The sequence below is a fragment of the Ammospiza caudacuta genome, chromosome 32 (assembly GCF_027887145.1).
Source record: "Ammospiza caudacuta isolate bAmmCau1 chromosome 32, bAmmCau1.pri, whole genome shotgun sequence".
NCBI classification, from domain to species: Eukaryota; Metazoa; Chordata; class Aves; order Passeriformes; family Passerellidae; genus Ammospiza; species Ammospiza caudacuta.
In genome coordinates this window covers 4,455,379-4,468,174 of record NC_080624.1, presented here as the reverse complement: position 1 = coordinate 4,468,174, position 12,796 = coordinate 4,455,379, and the positions used below count along the sequence as shown (strand labels likewise).

The window sequence follows — 12,796 nt, the reverse complement described above, 5'->3', positions numbered from 1 at the left end:
GGGGACACCCCAAAATCCCACCCGGGGACCCCAGAATCCCACCCGGGGACACCCCAAAAACACCCTGGACACCCCAAAATCCCACCCTGGGACACCCCAAATCTCCTCTCTGTGAGCCCCCTCAAGCATCTGTAAGTGTGCCCAGGTGCCCCCCAGGTGTATCCCAGGTGCCCCAGCTGTACCCAGCTGTACCCAGGTGTGCCCAGGTGTATCCCATGAGTGCCCAGCTGTGCCCAGCTGTAGCCAGGTGTGCCCAGGTGCCCCAGGTGCCCCAGCTGTACCCAGCTGTACGCAGCTGTAGCCAGGTGTATCCCATGAGTGCCCAGCTGTGCCCAGGTGCCCAGCTGTGCCCAGCTGCAGCCAGCTGTTGCCTGCAGCTGAAGTCGGAGCGGGAGCTGGACAAGGTGAAGGGGCTGAAGCTGGAGGAGCTGTGGCTGGACGGGAACCCCCTGTGCGACTCCTTCAGGGACCAGAGCAGCTACATCAGGTCAGTGGGCACACCTGGGGGGTGGGGCACGCCCTGGGACCCCCCTGAGATACCCCAGGTACCCCTTAGGTACCCCCAGAGATAGCCCAGGTACCCCCAGGTACCCCCAGAGATAGCCCAGGTACCCCCAGGTACCCCCAGAGATAGCCCAGGTACCCCCAGGTACCCCCTGAGATACCCCAGGTACCCCTCAGGTACCCCCTGAGATACCCCAGGTACTCCCTGGATACCCCAGGTACCCCTCAGGTACCCCCTGAGATACCCCAGGTACCCCCAGGTGCCCCCAGGTACCCCTCAGGTACCCCTTGAGACCCCCCAGGTACCCCCAGAGATAGCCCAGGTACCCCCAGGTACCCCCAGGTACCCCTCAGGTACCCACAGAGATAGCCCAGGTACCCCCCAGGTACCCCCCAGGTACCCCCTGAGACCCCCCAGGTACCCCCAGAGATAGCCCAGGTACCCCCCAGGTACCCCCCAGGTACCCCCAGGTACCCCCTGTGCGACTCCTTCAGGGACCAGAGCAGCTGCATCAGCTCAGTGGGCACACCTGGGGGGTGGGCACGCCCTGAGACCCCCCAGAGACCCCCAGGCCAGTACCCAGGGACCCCCCTGGGATCTCCAGGGACCCCCAGGTACCCCCTGGAAGCCCCCCAGGGACCCCCCTGAGACCCCAGAGACCACCCTGGAACCCCCCCAGGGACCCCCTCAGGTACCTCAGGAACAACCAGGGACCCCCCAGGGACCCCCCTGGGACCCCCCAGGGACCCCCCAGGACCCTCAGGGACCCCCCAGGACCAGGCCGGGTTCATTCCTGCTGGACCCACCCCGGCTGTGCCCAGAATTCTCCTTTGCGTCCCCAAAATCGCCCCCAAAGTTGTCCCTAAAAAATCTTCGTTTGTGTCCCCAAAATGATCCCCAAAGTTCTCATTCTGTGCCCCAAAGTTCTCCTTTGTGCCCCAAAGTTCTCCTTTTGTGCCCCAAATTCTCCTTTTGTGCCCCAAAGTTCTCCTGTTTTCCTCCTCCTTTGTCTCTCTCCTGCTCTTCCTCCTCCTTCCCTCCTCTTCCCTTTTTCCCCATTCCGGGGTCCCGGGGGTCTCTCCCCATCCCCGGGGGTCTCTGGGGGTCTCTCCCCATTCCTGGGGGTCTCTCCCCATTCCCGGGGGTCTCTGGGGGTCTCTCCCATTCCCGGGGGTCTCGGGGGTCTCTCCCCATTCTGGGGGGTCCTGGGGGTCTCTCCCCATTCCCGAGGGTCTCTCCCCATTCCCGGGGGTCCCGGGGGTCTCTCCCATTCCCGGGGGTCTCAGGGCTCTCTCCCCATTCCCGGGGGTCTCTCCCCATTCCCGGGGGTCTCAGGGCTCTCTCCCCATTCCTGGGGGTCTCTCCCATTCCCGGGGGTCTCTGGGGCTCTCTCCCCATTCCTGGGGGTCTCTCCCCATTCCCGGGGGGTCCCGGGGGTCTCTCCCCATTCCTGGGGGTCTCTGGGGGTCTCTCCCATTCCCGGGGGTCTCAGGGCTCTCTCCCCATTCCCGGGGGTCCCGGGGGTCTCTCCCATTCCCGGGGTCTCTGGGGGTCTCCCCCCATTCCCGGGGGTCTCGGGGGTCTCTCCCCATTCTGGGGGGTCCTGGGGGTCTCTCCCCATTCCCGAGGGTCTCTCCCCATTCCCGGGGGTCCCGAGGGTCTCTCCCCATTCCCGGGGGTCCCGGGGGTCTCTCCCATTCCCGGGGGTCTCAGGGCTCTCTCCCCATTCCCGGGGGTCTCAGGGCTCTCTCCCCATTCCTGGGGGTCTCTCCCATTCCCGGGGGTCCCGGGGGGTCTCTCCCCATTCCCGGGGGTCTCGGGGGTCTCTCCCATCCCGGGGGTCCCGGGGTCTCTCCCATCCCGGGGGTCCCGGGGGTCTCCCCGAGCGGGCCCCCCCCGAGGGCTGGTAGCCAGAGACGGGTAAGATCCCTCGGGGAGGGACGACCTAAGCCAGGCACAGCCGCGAGGGGCCCGCGCCGAGCCCGGGGAGACCCCTCCCCAAATTACCCAGAAACCCCCAAAAAAACCCAAAAATCCCCCAAAACCCCCCCAAAGCCCCCAGACCCCGGGCAGGCGCCCCCTGCAGGAGCGGCCTCGGCCCGGGGGGGGCTGGAGACCCCCGGGAGGGGCTGAGACCCCTCCCCAAAAGGGGATGAGACCCCACCAAAAGGGGATGAGACCCCTCCCCAAAAATGGGACCCCCAAGAGGGGCTGAGTCCCCTGCGAGGGGCTGAGACCCCTCCCCAAAAAGGGATGAGACCCCACCAAAAGGGGATGAGACCCCCCCCCCCAAAATTGGGACCCCCAAAAGGGGATGAGACCCCTCCAGGGGGATGAGACCCCTCCCCAAAAGGGGATGAGACCCCACCAAAAGGGGATGAGACCCCCCCCAAAAATGGGACCCCCAAAAGGGAATGGGGCGCCCCCAGGGGGATGAGACCCCTCCCCAAAAATGGGACCCCCAAAAGGGGCTGAGACCCCTCCCAAAAGGGGATGAGACCCCCCCCCCCAAAATGGGACCCTCCCAGAAATGAGACCCCCCCCCAAAAGAGGGTGAGACCCCCCCTCAAAAATGGGGGCCCCCCAAAAATGAAGCCCCCTCCCCAAGGAGTGAGGGCCCCCCCCCCAAAAAAATGGGACCCCCCCCACTCCAAAGGGGGTGAGACCCCCCCCAAAAATGGGACCCCCAAAAATGAGGACCCCCCCCAAAGGGATGGGATCCCCCTTCCGGGGGATGGGAACCCCCAGAAATGGAGCAGCCCCCCCAATATGGGACCCCCCCCAAAATTCCCCCTCCCCTCTTATCCTGGGTTCCCCCAAATCCAAATTTTCCTTTTTTTTGAGACCCCCAAATTTTCCTATTTTTCCTTTTCCTCACGACCCCAATTTCCCTTTTTCCTTTTTTTGAGACCCCCAAATTCCCTTTTTCTCAAGACCCTCAAATTTCCCTTTTTCCTTTTTCTTAGAACTCCGAATTTTCCTTTTTTGAGACCCCCCAACTTTCACGTTTTTCGAGACCCCAAATTTTCCTTTTCTCCTTTTTTCGTCTCCAAATCCTGCCCCGAATTTCCTCTTTTTTCCCTTTTTCTCTCTCTTTTTTTTTGTTTTTTTTTTTTTCCTCCTTTTTCCCAAATTTTTTTTCTTCTCCACCTCCCAAATTTTTCCTTTTCCTTTTTCCCTTCACCCCAAATTTTCTTGCGCTCCCTCTCCCCCACCTCTGCAACCCCCCCAAACCCCCCAGGACCCCCCAAAACCTCTTCGGGACCCCCAAAAATCTCCCCCAAATTCCCTTCAGAGCCCCCAGGACCCCCAAAAACCCTCCAGGACCCCCCAGATCCCCTCAAGACCCCCCGAATCCCCTTTAGAGCCCCTCAAGACCCCCCAGGACCCCCCAAATCCCCCCAGGACCCCCAAATCCCTTTAGAGCCCCTCAAGACCCCCCAGGACCACCCAAATCCCCTCAAGACCCCCCAAATCCCCCTCAAGACCCCCCCCAAATTCCCCTCAGGACCCCCCAGACGCCCCAAAAGTTCCCCAGGACCCCCCAAAATCCCCTTTAGAGACCCTCAAGACCCCCCCAGGACCCCCAAAATCCCCCAAGGACCCCCCAAATCCCCCCAAAGCCCCCCAGGACCCCCTCGAGGGGGATTTGGGGGTCCCCCCCCCATCCAGGTGAGTACCCCAGGTAAGGCCCCTCCCCCCCCCACCCCCTCCCCCCTTCAGGGCCCCCCCAAACCCCAAAACCCCCCCGGGGAGGGTGGGGGGAGGGGCAGGGACCCAATTTTGGGGGGGGGGGGGTCCCCAATGAATTCTCTTGTGGGAGGGGGAGGGGGAGGGGCGGGGGGGGATTTTGGGGTTTGGGGGGTCCCGGGGGGGCTGCTCGGCCCCTCCCCCCACCCACTGTGCCCCCCCCCCCCCCGGCAGCTCCGTCAGAGAGAGGTTCCCAAAGCTGCTGCGGCTGGTGAGCGCCCGGGGGGGGTCTGGGGGGTCCTGGGGGGATTTTGGGGGGTCCTGGGAGGGATCCGGGGGGTCCTGGGGGAGATTTGGGAGAGTTTGGGGGGTCCTGGGGGATTTGGGGGGGTCCTGGGGGGATTTTGGGGGGTTTGGGGGGTCCTGGGGGTTTCTGGGGGGTCCTGGGGGGGATTTGGGAGAGTTTGGGGGGTCCTGGGGGGATTTTGGGGGGTCCTGGGGGGATTCTGGGGGTCCTGGGGGGGATTTGGGAGAGTTTGGGTGGTCCTGGGGGGATTTGGGGGGTCCTGGGGGGGATTTGGGAGAGTTTGGGGGGTCCCTGGGGGATTTGGGGGGTCCTGGGGGGATCTGGGAGAGTTTGGGGGGGGTCCTCAGGGATCCGGGGGTCCTGGGGGGATTTGGGGGGTCCTGGGGGGGGTCTTTGGGGGGATTTGGGGGGTCCTAGGGGATTTGGGAGAGTTTGGGGGGGTCCTGGGGGGATTGGGGGGGTCCTGGGGGGGATTTGGGAGAGTTTGGGGGGGTCCTCAGGGGATTCTGGGGGGTCCTGGGGGGATTTGGGAGAGTTTGGGGGGTCCTGGGGGGATTCTGGGGGGTTTGGGAGGGTTTTTGGGGGAATCCGGGGGGTCCTGGGGTGGTCTGGGGGGCTCTGGAGGGGATTTGGGTGGGGGTCTCTGAGGGTTTGGGGAGCTCAGAGGGATTGGTGGGTGGGGGTCTCTGAGGGTTTGGGGGGCTCAGAGGGGATTTGGGTGGGGGTCTCAGGGTTGGGGCTTTCTCCCCCATTCTGGGGGGGCTCCAACCCTGGGGGGGCTTCGCGACCCCCCCCAGACGTTCCTGGGGGGTTCCCGTCGCTGCCCCCCTCCCCAAATCCCCCCTGTGCCCCCCAGGACGGCCACGAGCTTGCCCCCCCCCATCGCCTTCGACGTCGAGGCCCCCACGACGCTGCCCCCCTGCAAGGTGGGACCCCCCCCCATTTTGGGGGCATTTCCCCTTTTTTCGGGGTCTTTTCCCCCGATTTTGGGGGGATTTCCCCATTTTTGGGGTCTTTTCCCCCCGATTTTGGGGTCTTTCCCCGATTTTGGGGTGGATTTCCCCATTTTTGGGGTCTTTTCCCCCCGTTTTCGGGGGCATTTCCCCCGTTTTTGGGTGGATTTCCCCATTTTCGGGTCTTTTCCCCCATTTTTGGGGGCATTTCCCCATTTTCGGGGGGATTTCCCCATTTTTGGGTGGATTTCCCCATTTTTGGGGTCTTTTCCCCCATTTTGGGTGGATTTCCCCATTTTCGGGGTCTTTCCCCCCGTTTTTGGTTGGATTTCCCCATTTTTGGGCCTTTCCCCCGTTTTCGGGGGGATTTCCCCATTTTTGGGTGGATTTCCCCATTTTTGGGGTCTTTTCCCCCATTTTGGGTGGATTTCCCCATTTTTGGGGCCTTTCCCCCGTTTTCGGGGGGATTTCCCCATTTTTGGGGTCTTTCCCCCCATTTTTGGGGTCTCACTTTGTGTCCCCCCCCCCCATTTTCAGGGCAGCTACTTCGGCTCTGACGACCTCAAGGCTTTGGTGCTGCGGTTCCTCCAGCAGTGAGCGCCCCAAAACACCCCAAAATCACCCCAAAATCACCTCCAAAAATCCCAAAATCCCACCCCCAATTCCCCCCCAAAATCCCCAAACCCACCCCCCAAAAAATAACCAAAAAAAATCCCAAAATCCCCTCCAAAAATCCCCGAATCCCACCCAATTCCCCCCAAAAAAACCCAAAATCCCTTCAAAAATCCCCAAACTCACCCCCAAAAAAACCCCTCCCAAACCCCATTTCCCCCCCCCAAAATTCCCATTTTCCTCCCCAAAATTCCCATTTTTCACCATAATTCTCATTTTTGCTCCCCAATCCCCTTTTTTCCCCTCAAAACCCCCATTTTTGTCCCCATAATTCCCATTTCCCCCCCATTTTCTTCCCAAAATTCCCACTTTTTCTCAAATTCCCATTTTCCTTCAAAATTTCCCTTTTTTTTTCCCTGTTTCTCTCCATAATTCCTATTTTTTCCCCCCCCATTTTTCCCCCAAAATTCCCAATTTTTTTTCCCATTTCTTTCCCCAAAATCCCCATTTTTCTCCCCCCAAATCCCCATTTTTTCCCCAAAATCCCCATTTTTTTACCAAAATCCCCATTTTTCTGCCCCCAAATCCCCATTTTTTTTACCAAAATCCCCATTTTTTTCCCCAAAATCCCCATTTTTTTACAAAAATCCCCATTTTTCTGCCCCCAAATCCCCATTTTTTCCCCAAAATCCCCATTTTTCCCAAATCCCCATTTTCCCCATTTTTTTCCCCAGGTATTACTCGGTGTACGACTCCAGCGACCGCCAGGGGCTGTTGGACGCGTACCACGACGGCGCCTGCTGCTCGCTCAGCATCCCCTACGGCCCCCACCACCCCCCCCAGGTACCCCAAAACCCCCAAAAAACCCCAAAATGTCCAAAATGGCCCAAACCGCCCAAAACACCCCAAAAACCGCTCCAAAACCGACAGAAACCCCCCAAAACCACCCCAGGAACGCCACAAACGGCCCCAAACGCAGAGCCCTGAGCGGCCCCCACACCCCCCCGGGACCCCAAAACCACCAAAATACCCCAAAATGTCCAAAATGGCCCAAACCGGCCCAAAAACCCCCAAAACCCCCAAAAACCGGCCCAAAAACCCCCAAAAACCGACAAAAACACCCCAAAAACCGACAAAAACATCCCAAAACCCGGCTCAAAAACCGACAGAAACCCCCCAAAAACCACCCCAGGAACGCCACAAACGGCCCCAAACGCAGAGCCCTGAGTGGCCCCCACACCCCCCCAGGGACCCCAAAACCACCAAAATACCCCAAAATGGCCCAAACCGGCCCAAAAACCCCAAAATCCCCAAAAACCGGCTCCAAACCCAACAGAAACACCCCAAAAACCACCCCAGGAATGCCAAAAAAGGCCCCAAACGCAGAGCCCTGAGCGGCCCCCACACCCCCCCAGGGACCCCAAAACCACCAAATACCCAAAATGTCCAAAATACACAAAGCAGCCCAAAGTCCCCCCAAAATCCAGAAAAACAGCTCAAAAAGCTGACAGAAATCCCTTCAAAAACGCCAAAAACGGCCCAAAATCACCCCCAGAACAGCCCCGGGTACCCAAAATACCAAAAATACCCAAAAATACCTAAAAATAGCCCAAAATACCCAAATACCCCAAATTACCCCAAAATAGCCAAAATACCCAAAATACCCAAATACCCAAAACATCAACCAGCCCAAAATACCCCCAAATACAAAAATACCCAAAAATGCCCAAAAATACCCAAAATACCCCAAATACCCAAAATACCCCAAAATACCAAAAATACCCCAAATACCCATTAACTCCCTGTTAAAATCCCATTAATTCCCCATTAAAACCCCAATAATTCCCTATTAATCCCAATTAAAACCCCATTAAAATCCCAATATTTCCCCATGAAGTCCTTGTTAATTCCCAATTAAAACCCCATTGATTCCCCATTATCTTCTATTAAATCCCCATTATTTCCCCAATAAAATCCCGTTAACTCCCCATTAATTTTGCATTAATTCCCCATTAATTCCCCATTAATTCCCCATTAATTTTGCGTTAATTCCCCATTAATTTTGCATTAATTCCCCATTAATTCCCCATTAATTCCCCATTAATTTTGCGTTAATTCCCCATTAATTTTGCATTAATTCCCCATTAATTCCCCACTATTTCCCCATTAATTTTGCATTAATTCCCCATTAATTCCCCATTAATTCCCCACTATTTCCCCATTAATTTTGCATTAATTCCCCATTAATTCCCCATTATTTCCCCATTAATTCCCCATTAATTTTGCATTAATTCCCCATTATTTCCCATTAATTCCCCGTTAATTTTGCATTAATTCCCCATTAATTTTGCATTAATTTCCCGTTAATTTTGCATTAATTCCCCATTATTTCCCCATTAATTCCCCATTATTTCCCCATTAATTCCCCGTTAATTTTGCATTAATTCCCCATTATTTCCCATTAATTCCCCGTTAATTTTGCATTCATTCCCCGTTAATTTTGCATTAATTCCCCATTATTTCCCCATTAATTGCTCGTTAATTTTGCATAATTCCCCATTATTTCCCCATTAATTCCCCATTATTTCCCCATTAATTCCCCATTATTTCCCCATTAATTCCCCATTATTTCCCCATTAATTCCCCGTTAATTTTGCATTAATCCCCGCGCAATCTGAACTCCAGGAACAGCCTGAACGAGTATTTCAAGGACAGCCGGAACGTGAGAAGCTCAAGGACCCCAGTGAGGGCAAATTTGGGGTTTTTGGGTTTATTTGGATTTTTGGGGTTTTAGGGGAGTTTTAGGAGGTTTTGGGGTTTTCGGGGGCAGATTCTGAGGGGTTTCTCTGAGGGTTTTGGGGTTTTCGGGGTTTTCAGGGCAGATTTTTGGTGTTTTTCTGGAGATTTTTGGGATTTTAGAGAGATTTTTGGAGGGGTTTATGGGGATTTTGGGAGGAATTTTGGGGATTTTAGGAGGAATTTTGGGGCAGTTCTGGGATATTTTTGGATGGTTTTCAGGAGGTTTTTTTGCGATTTTTTGGGGTGGTTTGAGGCGGATTTTTGAGGTGTTTGGAGGTTTTTTGGGGCAGATTTTGTGGGTTTTTTTTTGGGATTCTTGGGGTGGTTTTAGGGATTTTTTGGGCGGATTTTTGTAGGGATTTTTCAGAGGTTTTAGGAGGATTTTTGGGGGCAATTTTAGGATAATTTTGGGGTGATTTTTGGGGGTTTTAGGGAGATTTTGGGATTTTTGGGTGGTTTAAGGGGGGTTCTTGGGAAGTTTAAGGGGGATTTTGAGGGGATTTTGGGGCAGTTTTTGGGGATTTTTGGGGTGATTTTGAGGGATTTTTTGGGGAGATTTTGAGTGTTTTTCTGGGGATTTATGGGGGGATTTAGTGGGATTTTGAGGGGGATTTTGGGCAGTTTTAGGATATTTTTGGGGGGATTTTGGTGGGGATTTTTGGGGCAGTTTTAATGGATTTTTGAGGTGGTTTTAGGGTATTTTTAGGATATTTTTGCAGGGTTTTAGGGAGGTTTTAGGATATTTTTGTGGGGCAGTTTTAGGGTATTTTTGGGGATTTCTAGTAGGATTTTTGAGGATGTTTTAGGGTGTTTTGGGGCAGATTCTGTGGGGATTTTGGGGTGGTTTTAGGGTGTTTTTGAGGTATTTTTGTGGGGGTTTTGGGGGCAGTTTTAGGATATTTTTGTGGGGATTTTTGTGGGGTTTTAGGGAGATTTTTGGGATTTTTGGGTGGTTTAAGGGGGGTTCTTGGGGAAGTTTAAGGGGGATTTTTGGGGGCATTTTGGGAGCAGTTTTTGGGTATTGTTGGGGTGATGTTGAGGAGACTTGTTGGTGTTTTTCTGGGGATTTATGGGCGGTTTTAGGGGGATTTTTGGGGCAGTTTTAGGATGTTTTTGGAGGATTTTGAGGGGGTTTTTGGGTGGTTTTAGGGTATTTTCGGAGGTATTTTTGTGGGATTTTTGAGGACTTTCAGGGTATTTTTATGGCAGTCTTAGGGGGATTTTTGAGGGTTTTAAGGGGATTTTTGGGGCGATTTTGGTGGGGAATTTTGGGTCAGTTTTAGGGAATTTTTGAGCTGGTTTAGGGTATTTTTGGAGGATTTTGGGGGCTTTAGGGTATTTTTGGGTCAGTTTTAGGATATTTTTGGCGTGATTTTTGTGGGGATTTTGGGAGGGTTCAGGGAGATTTTAAGGGGGTTTTTTCCCATTTTCCTGGGGATTTTTGGGCAATTTCTCTGGGGATTTTTGGGGTGATTTCTCTGGGATTTTTGGGGTGATTTCTCTGGGGGTTTTTGGGGTGATTTCTCTGGGGGTTTTTGGGGTGATTTCTCTGGGGGTTTTTGGGGTGATTTTCCTGGGGATTTTTGGGGTGATTTCTCTCGGGATTTTTGAGGTGATTTCTCTGGGGGTTTTTGGGGTGATTTTCCCGGGGATTTTTGGGGTGATTTCTCTCGGGATTTTTGAGGTGATTTCTCTGGGATTTTTGGGGTGATTTCTCGGGGGTTTCGGGCGGTTTCTCTGGGGGTTTTTGGGTGATTTCTCGGGGGATTTTTGGGGTGATTTCTCTGGGGGTTTTTGGGGTGATTTCTCTGGGGGTTTTTGGGGTGATTTCTCTGGGGATTTTTGGGGTGATTTTCCCGGGGATTTTTGGGGTGATTTTCCGGGGATTTTTGGGGTGATTTCTCTCGGGATTTTGAGGTGATTTCTCTCGGGATTTTTGAGGTGATTTCTCTGGGGGTTTTTGGGGTGATTTCTCGGGGGTTTCCGGGCGGTTTCTCTGGGGGTTTTTGGGGTGATTTCTCGGGGATTTTTGGGGTGATTTCTCTGGGGGTTTTTGGGGTGATTTCTCTGGGGGTTTTTGGGGTGATTTTCCAGGGATTTTTGGGGTGATTTTCCCAGGGATTTTTGGGGTGATTTCTCGGGGGATTTTTGGGGTGATTTTCCCGGGGATTTTTGGGGTGATTTCTCCGGGGGTTTTTGGGGTGATTTTCCTGGGGTTCCCGGGCGGTTTCACGCGTTTCCAGCGCGGTTCCGCCCGTTTGGGCACCGCCGTGACGCCGTCCGCCCGCAGCCATGCGCTTCAAGCTGCTGAAGCACACGCGGCTCAACGTGGTGGCGTTTCTGAACGAGCTGCCCAAGACCCAGCACGACGTCAACTCCTTCGTGGTGGACATCTGCGCCAGACGGTGCGGGGGCAGGGCCGGGCACGCGGGCACTTGGGGGCTTCTGTGGGCTTTCCTGGGGCTTTTGGGCATTTCTGGGGGTTTTGGGGATTTTTCTGGATTTTCTGGGGACTTTGGGATTTTTCTGGGATTTTTCTGGGGATTTTGGGGATTTTTATGGGCTTTTTCTGGGGGTTTTGGGCATTTTCTGGGGGTTTTGGGGATTTTTCTGCAGTTTTCTGGGGGTTTTGGGGATTTTTCTGGGGATTTTTGGGATTTTTTTGGGGGATTTTTCTGGGATTTTTCTGGGGGTTTTTGGGATTTTTCTGGGTTTTTCTGGGAATTTTTTGGATTTTTCTGGGGGTCTTCTGGGGGTTTTTGGGATTTTTTTGGGGATTTTTCTGGGTTTTTTTGGGATATTTTTGGGATTTTTTGGGGGATTTTTCTGGGGACTTCTCTGGGATTTTTCTGGGGATTTTGGGGATTTTCTGGGGATTTCTGGGATTTTTCTGGGGATTTTTCTGGGGATTTTGGGGATTTTCTGGGGATTTTCTGGGGATTTCTGGGATTTTTCTGGGGATTTTGGGGATTTTTCTGGGGGTTTTTGGATTTTTCTGGGGTTTTTCTGGGAATTTTTTGGATTTTTCTGGGGGTTTTCTGGGGGTTTTTGGGATTTTTTTTTGGGATTTTTGGATTTTTCTGGGTTTTTTGGGATTTTTTGGGGATTTTTTTTGGGGATTTTTCTGGGGACTTCTCTGGGATTTTTCTGGGGATTTTGGGGATTTTCTGGGGATTTTTCGGGGATTTTTCTGGGGATTTTTCTGGGGATTTTTCTGGGGATATTTGGGGTGGTTTTTAGGGTATTTTGGGAGTGGTTTTGGTGGATTTTTGGGAGATTTTTTGGGGAATTTTTTGGGCAGTTTTAGGGGGAGTTTTGGGGGAATTTTTGGGGATTTTCGGGATTTTCTGGGGATTTTGGGGATTTTTCTGGGATTTTTCTGCGATTTTTGGGATTTTTCTGGGGTTTTTTGGGACTTTCTGGGGATTTTTGGGGGGGATTTTTTGGGGAATTTTTGGGGATTTTGGGGATTTTTCTGGGGATTTTTGGGATTTTTCTGGAGATTTTTGGGATTTTTTGGGATTTTCCTGGGGATTTTGGGGATTTTTCTGCGATTTTTCTGGGTTTTTTCTGGGTTTTTTTGGGATTTTTTGGGGGCATTTTTTGGGGAATTTTTGGGGATTTTTGGGATTTTTCTGGGGATTTTCGGGATTTTTCTGGGATTTTCCTGGGATTTTTGGGATTTTTCTGGGGTTTTTTGGGACTTTCTGGGGATTTTTGGGATTTTTCTGGGGATTTTTGGGATTTTTTTGGGATTTTCCTGGGATTTTCGGGATTTTTCTGCGATTTTTGGGATTTTTCTGGGGTTTTTCTGGGATTTTTGGGGATTTTTTGGGGGGATTTTTTGGGGAATTTTTCTGGGGATTTTTCTGGGGATTTTTGGGGTGGTTTTTGGGTATTTTGGGAGTGGTTTTGGTGAATTTTTGGGGA

At 53.3% G+C, this 12,796-nt stretch overlaps 1 protein-coding gene across 1 annotated transcript in view; it reads left to right on the top strand.

Annotated features, from left to right (window-relative positions):
* NXF1 (nuclear RNA export factor 1) overlaps positions 1 to 12,796 on the top strand; it is a 29,590-nt gene that overhangs the window by 9,454 nt on the left and 7,340 nt on the right. Inside the window, 9 exon segments of the mRNA XM_058822409.1 lie at positions 378 to 487; positions 4,430 to 4,466; positions 5,359 to 5,370; positions 5,372 to 5,428; positions 5,993 to 6,048; positions 6,802 to 6,905; positions 8,749 to 8,790; positions 8,793 to 8,810; positions 11,157 to 11,279. Coding sequence (XP_058678392.1) covers positions 378 to 487; positions 4,430 to 4,466; positions 5,359 to 5,370; positions 5,372 to 5,428; positions 5,993 to 6,048; positions 6,802 to 6,905; positions 8,749 to 8,790; positions 8,793 to 8,810; positions 11,157 to 11,279 — 559 coding nt within the window.